This window comes from Pyrus communis, chromosome 11, assembly GCF_963583255.1.
Source record: "Pyrus communis chromosome 11, drPyrComm1.1, whole genome shotgun sequence".
Lineage (NCBI taxonomy): Eukaryota > Viridiplantae > Streptophyta > Magnoliopsida > Rosales > Rosaceae > Pyrus > Pyrus communis.
The window spans coordinates 8,398,956-8,416,417 of record NC_084813.1 but is presented as its reverse complement, the minus strand read 5'-3'; the positions used below and the strand labels follow the sequence as shown (position 1 = coordinate 8,416,417).

The 17,462-nt window shown below is 35.8% G+C and overlaps 1 protein-coding gene across 1 annotated transcript; it reads right to left on the bottom strand.

The window, feature by feature from the left end:
* Positions 1-818: 818 nt before the first annotated feature.
* Positions 819-16,323, bottom strand: LOC137708893 (regulator of telomere elongation helicase 1 homolog). Its single transcript, XM_068448054.1, has 25 exons — positions 16,155-16,323; positions 15,355-15,611; positions 14,335-14,492; positions 13,572-13,653; positions 13,265-13,412; positions 12,878-13,034; positions 12,310-12,593; positions 12,082-12,127; positions 11,027-11,168; positions 10,782-10,936; positions 10,177-10,268; positions 9,998-10,096; positions 9,837-9,905; positions 8,918-9,004; positions 8,138-8,197; positions 7,915-8,036; positions 6,734-6,791; positions 6,430-6,526; positions 5,859-5,942; positions 4,521-4,597; positions 3,821-4,417; positions 2,817-2,962; positions 2,368-2,450; positions 1,555-1,636; positions 819-1,436 (listed from the first exon to the last, which is right to left on the bottom strand). Exons 1-24 carry the CDS (start codon positions 16,254-16,256, stop codon positions 1,629-1,631), a joined length of 3,210 nt encoding a protein of 1,069 aa, XP_068304155.1. The 5' UTR covers positions 16,257-16,323; the 3' UTR covers positions 819-1,436; positions 1,555-1,628.
* Positions 16,324-17,462: the final 1,139 nt, after the last annotated feature.

Genomic DNA, 17,462 nt, shown 5'->3' with positions numbered 1-17,462 from the left:
ATTCACCCATTGTGAATAGTAACTGTCATGTCAATCAAAAATTTTGTTTAAATTTTCAAGTACAATTCGACAGTCAACCATGCGATTCCGGCTTTGACTCAACCTTCAACGGGCGATGCCAATTTTGCAAGGAGAAACAAAATAGGAATGTAGAAAATGAAATAAGAATGTTCAAAAATAAGGATATGAAAAATTGTATAGAGTTTTGGTGTGGGAAGTAAAAAATTAATTTAGTGTTTAGTGAAAAAATTCAAAGTAGGTGTTGGAAATTTTATTATTTTATTATTCTGTTTTTTTAGATTTTATTACAGAAATTAATAAGAATTGGATTAACAGGTATTGTTATTGGTACTCTAAAATTCTCATTTTGCACTCCAAATTTTCTATAATTAGAAAGAAAAATACAATTATGAAGAGCGAGAATGAAATTTTTATAATGTCAATAACAATTTCCGAAATAAATTGAGAATTTGAAGTAGACATCTGAGATTTAAACATGTGTCTTAACGACCGTTGTGGTGGGACTCATGCAACAAGATATGTCACGCCACTCTCTGAGCCGGGCTTGTGCGGCTCATGTGCCAATGATTTCGGCTTGGACTCAAAATCGACATGGCACCCATCATGGCTGACGGAGCCATGGCAACCAAAAATAAGTGGGAAGTATTTTGGGTTGGATTTGAGATCTATCCATGCCAACTTAACATGGGTGAAAGTGATTTTTGTACTCTTTTTCTCCCCATGTACTTATTTGCTTATACCTAGTCTTTAAATTGAATAAATACAAAAATCAATAGACAAATAAATAGGGGTGTGCATAAAGGAGAAAAAGTTCCGGAAATCATTTCTCTTGTCCTAATAGTAGCCCCTTTTCTCCACTCTTCCCCTTCCACTTTGTGCCAGCCCAGGCATCACTCAATGTATATTGCCCTTTTGCGAAGCACTACTTGTTATAGCCAAAAAAAGATCACCAAAGATTGAGAAGCAAAACCGACTTTTCTAACACAGTATAAACAAAGCTTTGGCAATACACTGCCTTTGAAGCTGTAACAGCAGCTACAAAAAAATATTGCTGAAGAAGAGAATCCGGAATGCGCAAATGCATCCCCTTCACCCAGGTCACTACAGCAGTTTACCACTATAATAATTCGTATTCCATTCACCGTGAAAGGCTGCAGAAGCTAATAAGAGTGAGTGAGAGCTTCCCTTGCACTATTTATCCATGTACAACAAGAGCAAGTAGTCTTGTCCTCTCTCAAAAACAAATTGTAGCTTCGTGACCCAGAGCATCCTTTCAAAGTGTCTACCTGCGGGAGACCTCAGCTGAAATACCAGGCAGGTTCTTGAACCCCAGTAGAATGGGATCACTGGGAATAGCTTGACCTTAAAAAGTGTGTTCTTTTACTTCCATATGAAGGGTAGAAAACAACATTTATCTGCAGTAACAGTGAGGTAAACCAAGCAAAAAGCTACCAATCAGAAATCAAGTTGGACTTACAAGATATTTCAAGTACGATACTGAATCCACGAATGATTCTTGATACATGTACTTACGCATCCCAATTGCTCCAGAAATATTCATGAAGTTTTATGGAGCCAAACACGCACAAAACCCCCTCTTAAGAGTTTTACTTTCCTGCATGACAAGTAATTTATTAGAATAAGGGGTTGTTTTCTTCAACTTTTTTTATGTGTTTAAGCTTTAAAATACATGTAAGGATATATCACCCTGTCAAATTAGAGCACCTTATTATGTTTAAACTTCAAAGATAAAGTAGAATCAACTTTTAAACTCGAGGCATGTCTAATTTTAACTTTCAAATTACTTTCAGGATGTGAGGAAATAGGCAACAAGTATTATTTTGAAATCTGAATTTGATTTAGCATCTAATTATGATGTTTCCTATTCTTTTCTAGTAGTGGATCTACTTGCTTGAGGACCAAGGAGATCAAATTAGATCTTTGTCCTCGAAATTTTCTATACAGAATAAGGTAAGTAAACCATAAAATTCTACAAAAGCCTCCAAGATGTATATAGATAAAACACTTAAGAGTGCATCACATCTGTAACTTAGGTCCTTACTAAATCAACTCGTGTGTGTGTGTGAAAATGTTCTTCCCCCCAGATTGTGAACATGAAACAAATGAATAGATTGCTTAGATCATTGGACCACATTGTAGGGTGGTCCCACAATGTGATCCTTTCCTTTCTTCAAAAGAAATGCATTATCTAGATATTTTCCCTTTATATATATGTATACGAAATTACACTTGATCTTGCCCAAAATTTGTCGGTGTATACTATTTTTATATCACATTCACAGCAAATGTTATAATTCAGGTTTTAAGTAAACTAGAGTTTCTTACCTTGGATATCAAGAGATCCGTCATCTGTTTGAAAATAGTTCTCATACATAGAGTGATACTTTGCAGGGATAAAATCCTTAAATCTGTTGAAACTCAAGACAGAAATGGTGAGAACTAGAATATGAAAAGCAAAACTCTTGGTGTATAATCATTAGTCATATTTATACACACACACAGAGACAGAGACATGCAGAAAGATACACAATTTTTAATCATTTACTCGTCGGCTACTACAAACTCATGATCATCAACAATGGACCAAAATTCAGCAATTCATGTTTAAACTCTGATAAAGTACTTTCTTCGATATTCACCAAAAAAAGTACTTTCTTTGATAAATGTTACCCATTGGTTTTTCAAACAGTGACTGTTGAAATACACTTTCATGCTCACAAAGCTGGATATCACGAGTCTATATGTTAAAATCTAAATATAGATGGGAGGATTACCTTTTAAGAAGAGGAAGCCTCTCTCTTCCAGAAAACAAGCTCGCAATGGATTGCAAAACCTCATTTATCTTCATAGCTTTGGACTTAAGTGCCTTCATCAAATTTACAAATTCTTTATATTCCAAAGCACTAAGTTTTTCCTCAACCTGTAAGGCATAAGGAAAACGTCATCAACACCAAGTTGCTCAGAGTACTAAGCAGAAAAACTGTGATTCCAGAGAAGAAACACCACCAAACTCGTTTCTGAGAGAGTAGTTCTAAGAGTTTCAAATGCCTAGTTACTGAATTAACAAATTCACATGAAGAATTCAGGTATGACATTAGGAGTTGGGAGGGCTATTTCTGAAATGTCATAAGGAACAAATGGTAAACTAAAAATCTATGTTTCTCAAATTCACGGAAGATGTTTCAGAAGTGTGAACTTTTTTATATTCATTTCTTTATATTTGCCATTAGCTATTTTTCCCCAGTCTAAATAAAAACTCCACATATCTACCTTTTTTTCCTGTATCTAAACCACACGGTAATTTCAATACCCTTTAATCTACTTCATTTCTTCAGTATATACATTTCCATAGTCCTCCCTCATCACAGTAACCCCACCAAACTGCCTGGAAAACGAATCTTCCCCAAGTGTTAAGAAATTTAAGCATACACAGAACAGTAGATCGCAACAGTTTCTGCATTATTTTCGGCCACCAGGTAAATCCTTTAGTATCCCATTCAGGATAACAAGTAATAATCATTGTAAGGCAACAAGGGCATAATTAAGCATCAAGCACACCAGCTTGTGTATATAATAGAACCAGTCTATAGCAACGAGAAGCATGTGAGCTTAAGTTGTTTGTGGCAATTAACATATTTTATATGTTTTATGAGGCCCATCGCCTATGTCAGTTTCCTTCTCATGGTCCTTTGAATGAAAGCCATGAGAAAATAAGACCTTATAGTTTATAATGTTTGCCAGCCATGATAAAAAGAATTTACATCAACAGAAACCTTACCTGAACTAGAAACTCAGATCCTCTGGTTTCCTCATCACCAGAAGGCACAGGGCTGGATATTGCACTCGTTTTTTTCTGGCTCAGAAACTTGGCATCTCCCTGTTGTATGATCCTCTTATCTTTGCGCAGCAAAGCTGAACCAACTTGAGCATTTTGTGCACTTCCACTGTCAGATCTATGTGAACTCTCCCTTTTCATTGAATTATTAGTGGAGTAAAGACCATATGAGTGAGCATCTTTTGCAAGAGATGAATGCTTAGAACTGTCATGTTGTTCTGCACCATGCTCTAATTTACACTTCTTTGTGGAACAAGGTGCTATCAGTTGTTCTTCATTGCGTTTATCATTTTTGCCAGGAAACCCAAGAACCTTACTTTCTTGACATTGCATAGTTTCCCTCTCACTCATACACATCTTTTTCTCACTTTGAAATAGATCATTTGAACACTTTAATGACACAGACTGATCCTTACAGCAAGTAAGAGATGAGCGATTGGCAGGAAGGACTTCGCCTAACAGGCTTGATATTTTGTCCCTTCTAGCTTTAAGTAGGTAAGAAGGCGATTTTACAGCGGAGTCTTGACCAACTGCGGTTGTCTAGAAGTACAAATAACTAAGAAGCAGATTGCAGTAATACAATATAAAACTAGTGACATATCATTCATATGAATGTCTGCAGAGGTACTGAGAAAGGATTTACCTTAGGTAGAAACTGGTCCAAGTAAAATTTTTCTGGTGGTTCCTCAGTTTTCAACTCATATATTTTCCCTGGAGTTCCTACAAAATGAATAAAGGTAATCAAATTAACTACAGCATTAAAAGGTTGTCGCACCACAAAAGATGCTTTAAACAGCAGCACTGGAAATGGAATGACAATTGAGTTCAGCTCAAACTACAGCAAAGAAAATTCAGAAACAGATGAAAAGAAAAAACTAAAGATAATAACATCAACTTTTTATTTAAAGTTGCATCTTGAAGTTGGATTCAAGTAAATGAATTTTCTTCAATCCAATCAAGACGATACAAATGAACTGGCGATCACCACTCAAACATCTGAAAACATAGGCAATATCTTCCCTGTTTTAGACGGCCTCCACAAAATTTCAGAACACCTTCGTTTTCAAATTTTACAGGTCCAAGGGATGATGTTTTCTGGGATAAGTTTAGTACTTGTAAAATCTCCATTCCTCAATCGTTAGAATGTCAGATCTATTTCACTAGAGAATGTAAGACCTAGTCTAACAATCTTAGACTCTTTATCCCTAAGAAAATAAGATTGTTAGAATCTTTATCCTCTGATTCTCCTCCATTTTAATTAATGAAATTTGGTTTCTTATGCACAGAAGGAGAAAATAATAAAAGATAAGAGAAACCATAATCTTTTCCTCTATCTTACCAGCCAACACATATCTTTGCTAAAAATATTTCAGTAATGCAATTTGACCCATATAAACAGTAATGAACTTTAGTTATTCTTTCTCTATCCAAGTTACCTTTCCGGGTTTTAAATATTGACCTGAGCATATTGTCTCTTCAGATCATACCCATTTCATAAAATAATTATTGTTCATGAAACATATATCTACAGAAGTAATCAGTATCTTACTATCTATACTGCATCCCAAAGTGATTCATGCAACGTCGTGCCCCAAAATATTTGTATCTAACAAATTCAAGGTTAACAGATATTCTACTTAAATGTCACAACAATAACTTTTGGATTCTCTTTAGTCATATGTTACAACTTATACTTTGTTAATAAAACGAAAATGGTAAACCTGATGTAATGATACAAGAGAGACATGGAAATTCAGTTGAAAATTCCAGTATGATAAAAGCACAACCTCAAAGCAATGAATAACATTACCAAATTCCATTTTACATCATCGCATATACATTATCTTTTGATTAGTGGAACTCCCTAGACCACATTATTTGGAAGGGAATTCATATAGTTAACAAAGGTGAATCAATAATAGGCCAGTGCAGGCAAGAGGATAACAAAAACAGAACATTCAGTCAAGCAAGAAAGATCTACCATAATCTGAAGTTGATGAACCTAGAGAAGATGGTTCATGATCAGGCTGCTCACGGAGTACCGATTTTGAAGTAGAAATTGCATCTACAGAAAAGTATGACAGAAAGGTGAGTTTGGTGAATGATGAGATGACTGCGTAAGAACATGTAAAGCAGCCAATAAATAAAGTATTTAACTAGTAATACTGTGAAAGCTAGTGGAAGAGTCTCCCCCAAATAATTTAATGATTTCTTCTCCTACTTCCATTCAAATGATGCCTTTGGTGACACCTTTACCAGATTTCAACACTTAAACTGACAGCCGATAGTTTGAAATTATCTAACTTCAAAACCAGTTAAATGATGTGAAGAAAAAAACTTGTTTTCCTATCATGAAAAAAGCATGAAACTTTTCCTGTTCAATTCAAGGATTGGTCGTAAAAGATAAAACTTGTGAACCTAGCTATATTAATTTGTACTTATAATGAGATAAGAATGTAGACATGATGTGCCATTCAAAACATCATTTGATAGGAGCAGCAATAAAACCTTAAAGACTCATGGATATTTATCCTTAACTGCACTATTCTTACCCCATTTTTCAGCTTGTTGCAGCTTAGTAGGACCCCGATCTCCATCCCGAAAGAATCGGGTCAACGAAAAAACTACATCCCCAAAGTTGGAGTAACACTGAAAAAACAATATGAATACAAAGTTCTTACAGATTTAAAAGTTATTCGTAAACATAAAGCAAAATGATATGAGGTTGTATCCAGAGTGAGATTTGAGATTGACGACAATGAAAAAACTACCCCCTCAAAGTTGGGGTAACACTGAAAAGACAATATAAGTACAAAGTTCTTATAGATTAAAAGGTTATTCTTAAACATAAAGCACCTTGATATGAGGTTGTATCCAGAGCGATATTTGAGCTTGACGGTTTGAATGTGCAAACCTGTTAATAACTCCATTGTTAGACAAAGTACATATGCACATACAATTGAAGAGATCAGTGTTGCTAATTAAACCATATATGATTGATTACAAAATCAATGAAAGCAAAATCCGTAGAGAAATACAGTTTAAGAGCAGAATTTTTTTTTTTTTTTTTTTTTTTTTTTTTTTTCCACTAGAAGCTTGTGAATCTAAAACCAACTTGGCTCTTGATAACAGTTTATAAATTAAACAACTCCCATAAACACTAAAGATCATCCAAAGATATTAAAGAGGTAAAATAAATAAAAGATATTAAAGAGGTAAAATAAATAAATTGTCATAGAATCTAGTCTAGTTCAGATGAATTCAACCATGGTCGCAGAAAAATCAGGGGTTCTTTGTTCACGAGATGAATTTATTTCAAATAGAAACTGTATAGAAAAGTTGACAAGCAATCCCCCATGAGCAGAAGAGAGAACACTAATTCAACAAACTACATCCATCTTAAGTCACCCTATTTTCATCTGACACTACAGCTTTCCACTCTCAAATATTATCAGACAGGGAAGTGTTCCTAAAAACAGGAGATACATGAGCCAAAAAGCCACCCAAAAATTGACCTTCTCTACTTTCGATATCTTTGCAGAAAAATCAGGTTGTAAAAACTAAAAGGAGCTCAACATTTTTGTGGGACATTTGGAATGGAAAACTAAAGTCAAATATAGAGAATTATTTAAAGGTACTATTGAATTTCTTTGATTACAAGCGGTAGTTCTAAATCTAATAAAAGGTACACTAAGGGCAGTGGGGAGGGTTTGAACCCAGGTGCAGTGGGATTAATACGAGGGCCCTAACCACGGAGGCAATCGACCACATGCAAGGTAATATTGAACTTTGCTGTCAAGAAAAAAACTACATTAGTAGTTTATGAAAATTTTCAACCTGTTTTGTAGGGCTGGGTGGGGTAAAAACCAGAACTTTACAGTTACAACAACATGTTGAAACTGCATCTGGTTACAAGAAGTTAATCTGATCTTACATTAAACCAAATCATCAATTTTCTTTTAGACGAAACAAAGATTCATGCATTTTAATATATAGCAAGTCATGAGATAACAATAGGAAAAGAAAAAAGAAACAACCTTTCATCACAAAAAATAATTGCTCCATAATCATGACGATGACGGATTACGCGCCCAACAGCCTGATTCACAGCTCGTAATGCTTGTTGATTGTACCAGTCTTCTCCAGTTAGAACCTTCAACTTCAGTGTTTTGATAAAAATTAGCAGGAAAACTGGAAAAATGAATAAGGAAAAGCACATGCTAGTTGAAAATGGCATCTCACACCAAGCAAGACTTTTACCTTACATGCTTGCTTTTGGGAATATGCCTGCTGATCCAAGTATTCACGTTTCAGTCGAACCTGTTTTATGTTGTCATTTGATATGAGTGTCGAAATTTGAATAAGATGCAGCAACTATACAAGTAAGCATTCCAACGAATGGAAAACGTTACAAGAGAATTTAAAGGACATTCTGATTATCTCTAGATCATCAAACCAAAGCACCATAGGAAAGTAAAAGTTACTGAGAGACCAAGTAATGAATTACATATACAGTGAGATTGTCAAACGAGTTATGTCTATATTAATACTAGCCATTGTCATGAAACATAAGTTCATACTCACAGATTCATATTCGAGCAATGTAATTGAGATATGTTTGTAACTTTGTATGCATGTATGTATACTAATATGTAATTATTCACAGTGAATGTTCATGAATCACCATACTCATTTCCATAGACAGAGTTGTGCATAAGATTTCTATCTAATGCCTCAATATCAACAATTTCCTCAATCAGCATCACATGTGAGAGGTAGCATCGGGTAAATCAACATTTATATTAGCTTTCATAGTACTATCTTCAACAACTATCAATCATGCTAGCAGTCAAAAATAAAATCACAAGTATCAGCATGACTTAGTGTCAATAACAGAATCAGAAGTGCTTGATAAAATCACCGTTCTCCATTTCTACTTCTTTGTTAGTGGTCTCAATTTCAACTTTTTTAAGCAGCCAAGACCTTGATAATATACACATAGAAAAAGTATTATGAAGATAAAATGGGGGAAATTATCACCTTAGGATCATTCCTTGTGGCAAATGGTAGACCAGTAATGACTACAGCTCTTCCAGCATGATCAGCAAAATCTAGTCCTTCACTTACCTGACACATTATTGACAATCAATTGTGATCACTAGCTTAAGCTTTCAGCAAGAAGGTCTAAACCAAATATATAGTAGAAGTGTAGAACAACAGTTTCAAAACCACCCAAAATTTTGATTAACATTATAATAGGAAGCATAAACCAAGAACCTATACAGTATGACTCTTAAAATCAGGGTAGATCCTGCAATTTAACTATTCAGCAGCATTAAATTCTAAATTTTCTAGCAATGTAGGCAGTCTAGACTCTAGAGCTGCTAGTGTCTGTAAATAACGCCAATAAACATGTTATTCATAAACAGTATACTCACGATGCTTGTCAGAAAAAAAAATTGTACAGTGCAATTAAGGCCATAAAAGAGTGTTCAGCACGAGAGACGTATTGCTTTTGAACTAGAGTCCAAATGATAACACATTTCAAGGAAGTTTTTTTGTGGCAGAATAGAGATAAGAGAGCCCTTTCATAAAATATGACCAAATAGTATCATACAATAATCATGCCTCGTGCAACATATTGATGCTCTAAACTTTCATACTGTCACCATCTCTAAGTTTCTACTTCCTCTCTTGGAGCCACCCAAAAAGGTGTCGCCACCGAAAATCAAGCACTTCAAATGCTCTTATCAAATAATAAAGCATCCATGATAGTGATACCAGACGAACACAAAAAGGTTTTGTTTTAAAGCCACTTATTAAGCAAATATGTAGGATAAAACCCCCTATTGTATAACAGTCAAATGTTCACAATAGATTCTTTTAGTCTTAATAAATCAGTACAAGGAGTCTTCCAGAGCACAAAATTTGAGTGATTCTGAAAAGGAACCAGACATACTTTACCACGGCAAACAGCAAAAAATACTGCACCAGAAGCTGAGGTGTCCTTCAGCTTTGCCATATAATCCTACCAGAAATATAATCAAGCGAACATATGAGAAAGACCACATCCTTATAAATAAGAAAATTTTCTAACTGTTTGTAGGTCATATTGATCACCTCAATTGACAAAAGAAACAACGAAGATTGTCTAGGTTCCACAACAGGTTTCTTATGTTTGGAGATTCTTTCCCATGTTGTAGTTGAATTGGCATGGCTCTGCATAAATTGAACATACTGTGTCATGGGACGAAAGCAAATCAATTTGACCTCTTCACAGAATCTACTTGATTCCTTACCATTTTCTTCCAGCAGGTAATGCATTGGTCCAGAATGTAGTACGACGGAAAGAATACTAGCAATCCATTGGGAACAATTCGAGCAAAATTGACTGAAACAAGAAAGTCAGAACATCATAGATTTTCTAAGTGATACTCAATAATAACCAGTATACAATATGGACACTCCAATTAGCTTTGTCTCTTGACTCGGCTAGTAATCAAGTACCAAGCTCTACAGTTCTAAAAAAGTACGCTCTACACATCAAGAGTAAGAGGACATAACTTTTAAATCTTAGGGAATAAAGCACAAATACATCAATTGCAAATCGTATTGCTAACTAGCAGATCTACTCAATGCCTAAGCCTAACACAATACCTATTTACATCAGCTGCATATAAGAAAATTTGAATGGCAATATTACATTGCACTACTTTGACGTGTTTGGCAAATCTCAAATCCCATGAATTACAAATTTAGAAAATCATTCCTCCCAACAGTTTGAAATATGAAATAAGCAAATTTTGTGTTTTGAAGGACTGGGGTTCAACGAAGCTATTAATTTATCAACAAAAGGTGTTATCCAGACCAGTGGTTTAAATAGCAACCAAAAAATGTAACATACCAATAGCATTTCCAAGGTCCTGCTTGTACTCCGTAGAATCACGATTTCTGTAAGAGGAGTTGAAAGAGAATCCAGAAGGGCCAGCTGGTACAACTCCAGCCCATATCTGATTCGGGGTAATAACATGAGGATTTTCTAGCCGCACAGGAAACTCTCTGAGACACAAATAAACCATTCTCTTTTTTAGAACTCAAGTCAGCCACACTAAAACCAAATGGAAAATAAGCTGCACAAAAGTAGCTTACAGTTTCAGTTCCTGTGCAAACGAATCCAAGGGAGATAATGTGCCAGATGTTAGTATAATAGAGCCCACACCTATCCTGGCAAATTCTTCCATTGCAATTCCAGGATGAAAACACCACCAGCTAAGTGTCCTAGAAGCCTTCCCTGGAAACGGAAGGGTAAGAATATAATGGTCAGTATTATAGGAAAGAATATCAATCGTATATCAGTATATGAAAAGCTTAATCTAAAAAGGTGAAGCAACATGGCTTGATACAAAGTTCAGATTAGATCCCCTCACAAGAAAGAAAGCTTGAATAGCGAACTAATCAGATCATCATGTCTCTCCCACTCTGAAACACAATACAATAGTGTTAAATGATTGAAAACCAACCCTTCTAATGCTCTATTTTGTTGCTTAGAAGACAAAACCAGGGTAACTATGGATCTAAACAAAACTCCTCTTTTGCATCATCCATTTGATTTGCCCCGAACTCCTACTTCACTGAAATTTACTGAGATATTACTAATTTACTCCACATTGATTCACCATCATACCAAGACAAATCGTCAAATGCATCTCACAGTACTAAAAAGTGATCTTGCAGAACCAAATTTTGTGTTCACCAATTACAGCAGAGGGCTCATAAAATCAAAAGAAACCACAACTTGAACCTTCTTTCCATTATCATGTCTTAAAATATTGGCATCTCCTCCACTTCCCTTTGGTGTTTCCTACTACACTCGATTTGGCCAGACCTCTCAGTTCTATATTCAGGGAATGAGAAGGTACGTTCTTGAGCTACTCAGTGACAAGTTTGACATAACAATTTAGAGAAATCATATCGTATGACCTGTGAAATGACCTAAAATTCGAAGCCTAGAGGGCCAGACCCACCCATTTTGATCTAATTTAGTTTAACATCTGAGATGTAGCCCTCATGCGTATCTTTCTGAAGAAACGCATGGCGTGTGATACTAAACTCGTATTGGAGTATTAGAGCACAAAAACATATTAGTCACATAGATGAAACAATGAATTTCTTTCAAAATATCGGAAATGTAAGTCTCCACTTACCCTTTAAACCATCTATTGCACTGGCTTCAACTTCTTGTACATGAACCTATAATGAACCAAAATAAGGATAATGAACTAGCATCCACAATTAACATCTGAAGCAGCAAGACAAACAAAACTGGAAAGGGAAGCTCTTGCTAACCCTCGGTGATAACAATGAGGAAACCAATACCAAAACCTACATTATACGGATAGGATTTCACATGACTAACCAATTTCCAAACTTACACGATAGGATTTCGCATGATTATTGTCTTTATCTCTGAAAATTATATTAAGCATGTCACTAATGCTTTCCAGCCGGCAGGCATTTCGATTCGCCTTGTCCTGGTTATCTTCCTCAATAAGTACAGTAGCGTCCTCAAGTATTGCAATGAGCTTAGGGACAGTATCATGCGAGATGTTTAAATCCGCCAGGAGTTCATAGATATATGGCCCAGGCTTTGTATATCCCAATTCCTTGGATTCGATAGGTACTTCAGAAATACATTTCTCAAGCTTCAATAGTAGCGCTGCAAGATATGCATCATTAACTTGAAAAATGTGCGACCACATAAAATTTTATTGCTCAACAGCAGGGTTCAACATGAAGTATAAATATGGTATATTTAATGTCAAATTTTGTTTGGGGGGGTAGCAAATTGGAATAGCCACTTCAATGGGTTTTAGTCTTTTGAAAGCCAAGTGGCCCTAAACAAAATATTGCCAGTATAGAGATTATGCACCGGAATAGTATTGATTAGAAATGGCAAGTTCGGTAAACATTCAATACTGAAAATAGACCAATTAGGTTTACCTCTGAGGATAGCAAAGTCATCTGGATTCTGTGATTTATCAGTTGAGTCTTCCCTTCTTTTTGAAGAAAGATCAATACAATTTTTCGCTTCAGAAATGCAAGCTGTAAGAAGCCAAGAGGGCAAGTCAAAGGAAGCAGCATCTGCACATATGCTTTCCTGCATCATTTTTAAGTTAGGTTGCATAAGCAAAAAACTCAGATAATAATCCAAATTACCAATCTGCATTAATATGAAATGCGTTTTTGTTTAAAAGTTGTGTAAGTCCTAAGAGTGGACGAGAGAACAAGGAATAAAATTCAAAACCAACATATGCTGTTTTCAGATAATCGAGAAAATTGGAGTTTCCTTTGTCAGAAATAATAGCAAAGCTTATCACTTTCACTTACCAGGTTGTGAGCTTCGTCAAATATCAGAATACTGTTTTTCCAATCAACCTGTAGCGATTTTCTAAATGCAGGATCAATGAGATAGTTATAAGGTGCAAATAATATATCAACAACCTTATGGAGCTCCCTCGATAAATAATAAGGACACCTACAAGACAGTGTTAACAAGTTTTTAGAAAAAGGAAAAAAAAAAAAAGCAAGCTAACCACATTAAGCAACCATAACAATGGGTTTCCAGGGTTACTAAAGAGATGGGGGTTGTAAGTTGCCATTAACATAGTGAAAGAACACAGATAAAAGAACCTACGGCCCCAATTTTTTTCCAGTATTGACCAAATCCTCGATATCAATAGGTTCATCTCCAAGATGAGGATTACTCTTCAAGAAACCTATAACAGAAGCACAAACATACATAAAAATTAGGTTTTCTTAAATGTTCATCACATCAAAATAAAAACTAACAAGAACCAGCCAAGTTACTTCTGTACATAACACAGAAATAAACTTATCAACCTTCCTGAGCAGATCAATCATCAATAACATTCCTGGTTAATTTAATAAGTAACATAGTTGAGCTCATAAGGCTAATCAATTTCATAACTCAATAACTCATCTTCACATTCACTTCAGTCACTCAAGCAAGTAAAGAAGTATAAACCAATTATGAATCAAGGATAAAGACACCAAGCATAAATTCAGCCCATTGTAAATCCAAACAAATAATTAAGTACTTTTAATCACAAGTTCATAACAAACTAGAGCAATGCTGCACCGTTAGCTTCCTTTTGGTATTAAGAATGGAGAACTTCATAGTCATCTTATATAGTTAATTTCAGAAGAAGTGTCAGGGTCAAATCTAAAGCAATGCTATGGCCGAACCAAAAAGTTCTTGACAGTAAATGGTAATACTCAAAATGGCTAATATGTTCCAAGTCTCATAGAGAATAGGTTCTGTATTAAAATTGCCTTAACATATACTGAAGTTGAGACAACTAAATATTATGACAACCAAATTATTCTTTCACGCCATCACATACGTACCTAAGTAAAGTAACAAGCATAAAATTTACCAGAACCACGAGAGTAATGAGAACAACGACGCTTTGTATCCTTTGTGCGCTTTCTGCAGAGGACATGGCAAGCCTTTGTCTGTGTTCTTCCTCGAAGTAAACTCACTTCCTCATCAATGCATAATTGCTCTCGAGATCCCAACACTACCATTTTTGGCCTGCAGATTGTCAAACACTCAATTCAGTTTCTAATATATTGAAAATTCAAAAGAAAAACAGAGAAATCTTAGAACAAACAACAATTCGTCAAGCAAAAAGAGAATAATTCAATCCTACCAAAAATAGTTAAGAACAAATAAATCCTCAAGAATGTATCAATGACTCAATACTGATTTCAACAGCTCATAATTGGAGTGGATAAGTTGGTAATCACAACAACTCTTACTCAACTAATTACAGTATGAAGACTGATCCCATGGTAGTATATGTTATTTCTAAGCAACCAAATGTTAATGAATAAGTTAAACTAACTATAACTTGAGTCCAATGCAACTTTCGTGACAAGAAATCATAAGCAGTCCTTAGGTACCCATCAATAAAAACAACTAACTCGTGGAAAGTAAAATATGCAGCTTAGGAAAGTTTATGTTGCTCCCGAAGCTCAAAGATATGTCAAATAATACAGGCTTCAGTGCACACAGTACATCAGCGTAGAAAGCAACAAAAAAAAAAAAAAAATACAAGAAGCATTGTTGACACCGCACTAACTATTTAAACCTGAAAATACAATTAAATAAAAACTACAAACGCATGGGTAAGATTGCAAGTCTTGACCAGTAAAAGGTGAGGTATATCACAAAATGGTGTATTGCTATTGAGTAGAAAACAAATTGTGGAAGGCACATTGTACATTCATGTACAAGTCTCCTTAATATCAGGAGATCACACTATCGCTGTGCATCAATAGGTGACAAAGATACAAGAACTAGATAAAGTGAGCAATAAAAACAATAACAATAGTAATAATGATAACCAAGGTCAACCGATATTGAATAATTGTAAATCCATAATATGACTGACCTGTAAGCGCTTCTTTTCAACTCTTGAATTACTTGCCGGATCTGGCTGTGAGTGCGGGACGTGTATACTATGGTAGGAAGACCTTTTGTCGCAGACTGTGATGAGGGACCACCTGATGCATCACCTGTGATCACACTCATCTTGACATTAGGACCAGTTGAGAAAGGGCCCAAACTCTTCCTCCAGGCCAATGTGGCGCACAGAAGACAAAGGGTCTTCCCAGTTCCAGTGGGACTCTCCAGCAATGCATTACTTTTCTGCAGCATTTTACGTGCACAAACAAGTCACAAACTATACCAATTATTCGAAGAAGGCAAGGCTCCCCCCAGTGCGGAGTCTAGAAAGTGTAGGTCATAAGCAGCCATACCCGTGTTTCCAGATAGGTTATTCCCAACTGCCAAGTCAATTGGGGCAAGCATTCCCACGAAAACAACGATAATAATGATGTTGACAAGTCTTAAAAAGTATCAAACAAAAAGTAATTTTGACCAAAATCGATACAAAGAACACCGCACCAAGTGGATTCACGCTATTAGAGTACCAAAATCTTGTTACCCAGTAACCACATTATCCTAATCGACTCGAATATGCTCTAATTGTATGCTTAGGTGAGCATCTTACATGATTTGGAGCTACACTCATTACCAAATTCTTTAATTTGACATCAAATCGGTCCAAATACATTATTATACACTTCACTGAAAATCTTAATATGCCCCAAAAAAAACAAAATTTGAAATAAAACAGTCAACAAGTTGTGGTTTAAATAGAAAGAAATGAACTTTGGAAATGAAGCTTACTTCTTGGAGAGATTGGATGACTTTCTCCATGTAAACGAGCTGGCAATCGTACGCCTCAAATGGGAAATCGACATCGATGCCTCTGATGTTGTACGTCGGCATCGCCTCCGTCTCCGGAGCTAGTCGCTAGACAAAAGAGGGATTTTTTTTGAGAATTTCGGTCGGAAAGGTAAAATCTGCAAACCCTAGAAGCTAGTGAGGGAAATATAGTCAGTCAGCTAGAGCGATGGACTGCGTATTTTCCCGCCATCTTGCTTGTTTGGGTGAACGGGTCTCTTCACGTGCGTGACACGTGAGGGATATTGGGCTTGTTGAGTAGTTTCCACCTGTGTAATATGGATAACGGAAGCAGGGTGGCCCGAGTGGGGGATTCCGCAGGTGAAAACTCAAAATTTTTTCTATTTGGATCCGGTAGAAATCGGCCCAATAGGATTCTTTCCAGATTCTTTTTGTGAGGAACCTAGAGATATGTGAATTGTGTCTGTTAATCATACATTATGTAGTTAGTGTTTGTCAAGTACTATTTGTATTTAACTTTAAATAAAAAATTTAAAATAATTTCTAATCACACGATATACAATGAACGGACACAATTTATAGATCTCTTCAATTTTCACACAGAGGATCCGGCGAGAATCCCGTTCACAATCAGCAATTAAAAACACATGGTTATTCTCACCTTACTACTTGAAGTATTATGGTTTTCAAACTTTCATACATCAAGAGTTTTTTTATTCCAGTGTCATACCGAAGTGAGAATTGTGAAATATTTTCGTACATCTGTTAGGTTTTCTATAACAATATTCGTTAACTCATGATTTGGCGTCTACATGGACAAACGTCACGTGTCAATTTGGCCCTATGTGGACATCAAAAATTAAAAAAAAAAAAAACAAAAATTGGGAAAGACACTTGAAGATGAAATCGAACAATTTGGAAGTCGTTTCAAGCTCTTTGTCGAAGAAAACGTCGCCGAAAAATGGCTGAAATAATCAAGCGATGATCGAATCGGAAAATCTGATACCCCTCAGCAGCTCCATTATGGAATGGATATGATCAGGTACGCGAGGGACTTGACAGAGTTCCAGAAATCCCGGAAGGGGTCGATGACGGTGTGGAAACTACCACCATACAATGTACAGGTACTGAAGTAAAATTTCTAGAGGTCGAGAAGTTTCTAGGCTTTGGGGTAGGCGGTGATGAAGATTTCGAAGCCATAGTTAAGAAGGAACCGTCGACGACATCAGTTCAGACACGGTCGCCGACTGCATTGAAAGCTTGATGAGCAAATGGGTATTTTTGGAGTTG

Bases quoted from the DNA above. Each gene is read 5' to 3' on its own strand.
- LOC137708893 (XM_068448054.1), bottom strand. From the start codon at position 16,256: ATGCCGACGTACAACATCAGAGGCATCGATGTCGATTTCCCATTTGAG. The intron at 10,937-11,026 runs GTAAGCTACTTT...TTTGTGTCTCAG, and splicing joins TTTGCACAGGAACTGAAACT to AGAGTTTCCTGTGCGGCTAG. The intron at 9,906-9,997 runs GTGATCAATATG...TATTTCTGGTAG, and splicing joins TGTTTCTTTTGTCAATTGAG to GATTATATGGCAAAGCTGAA.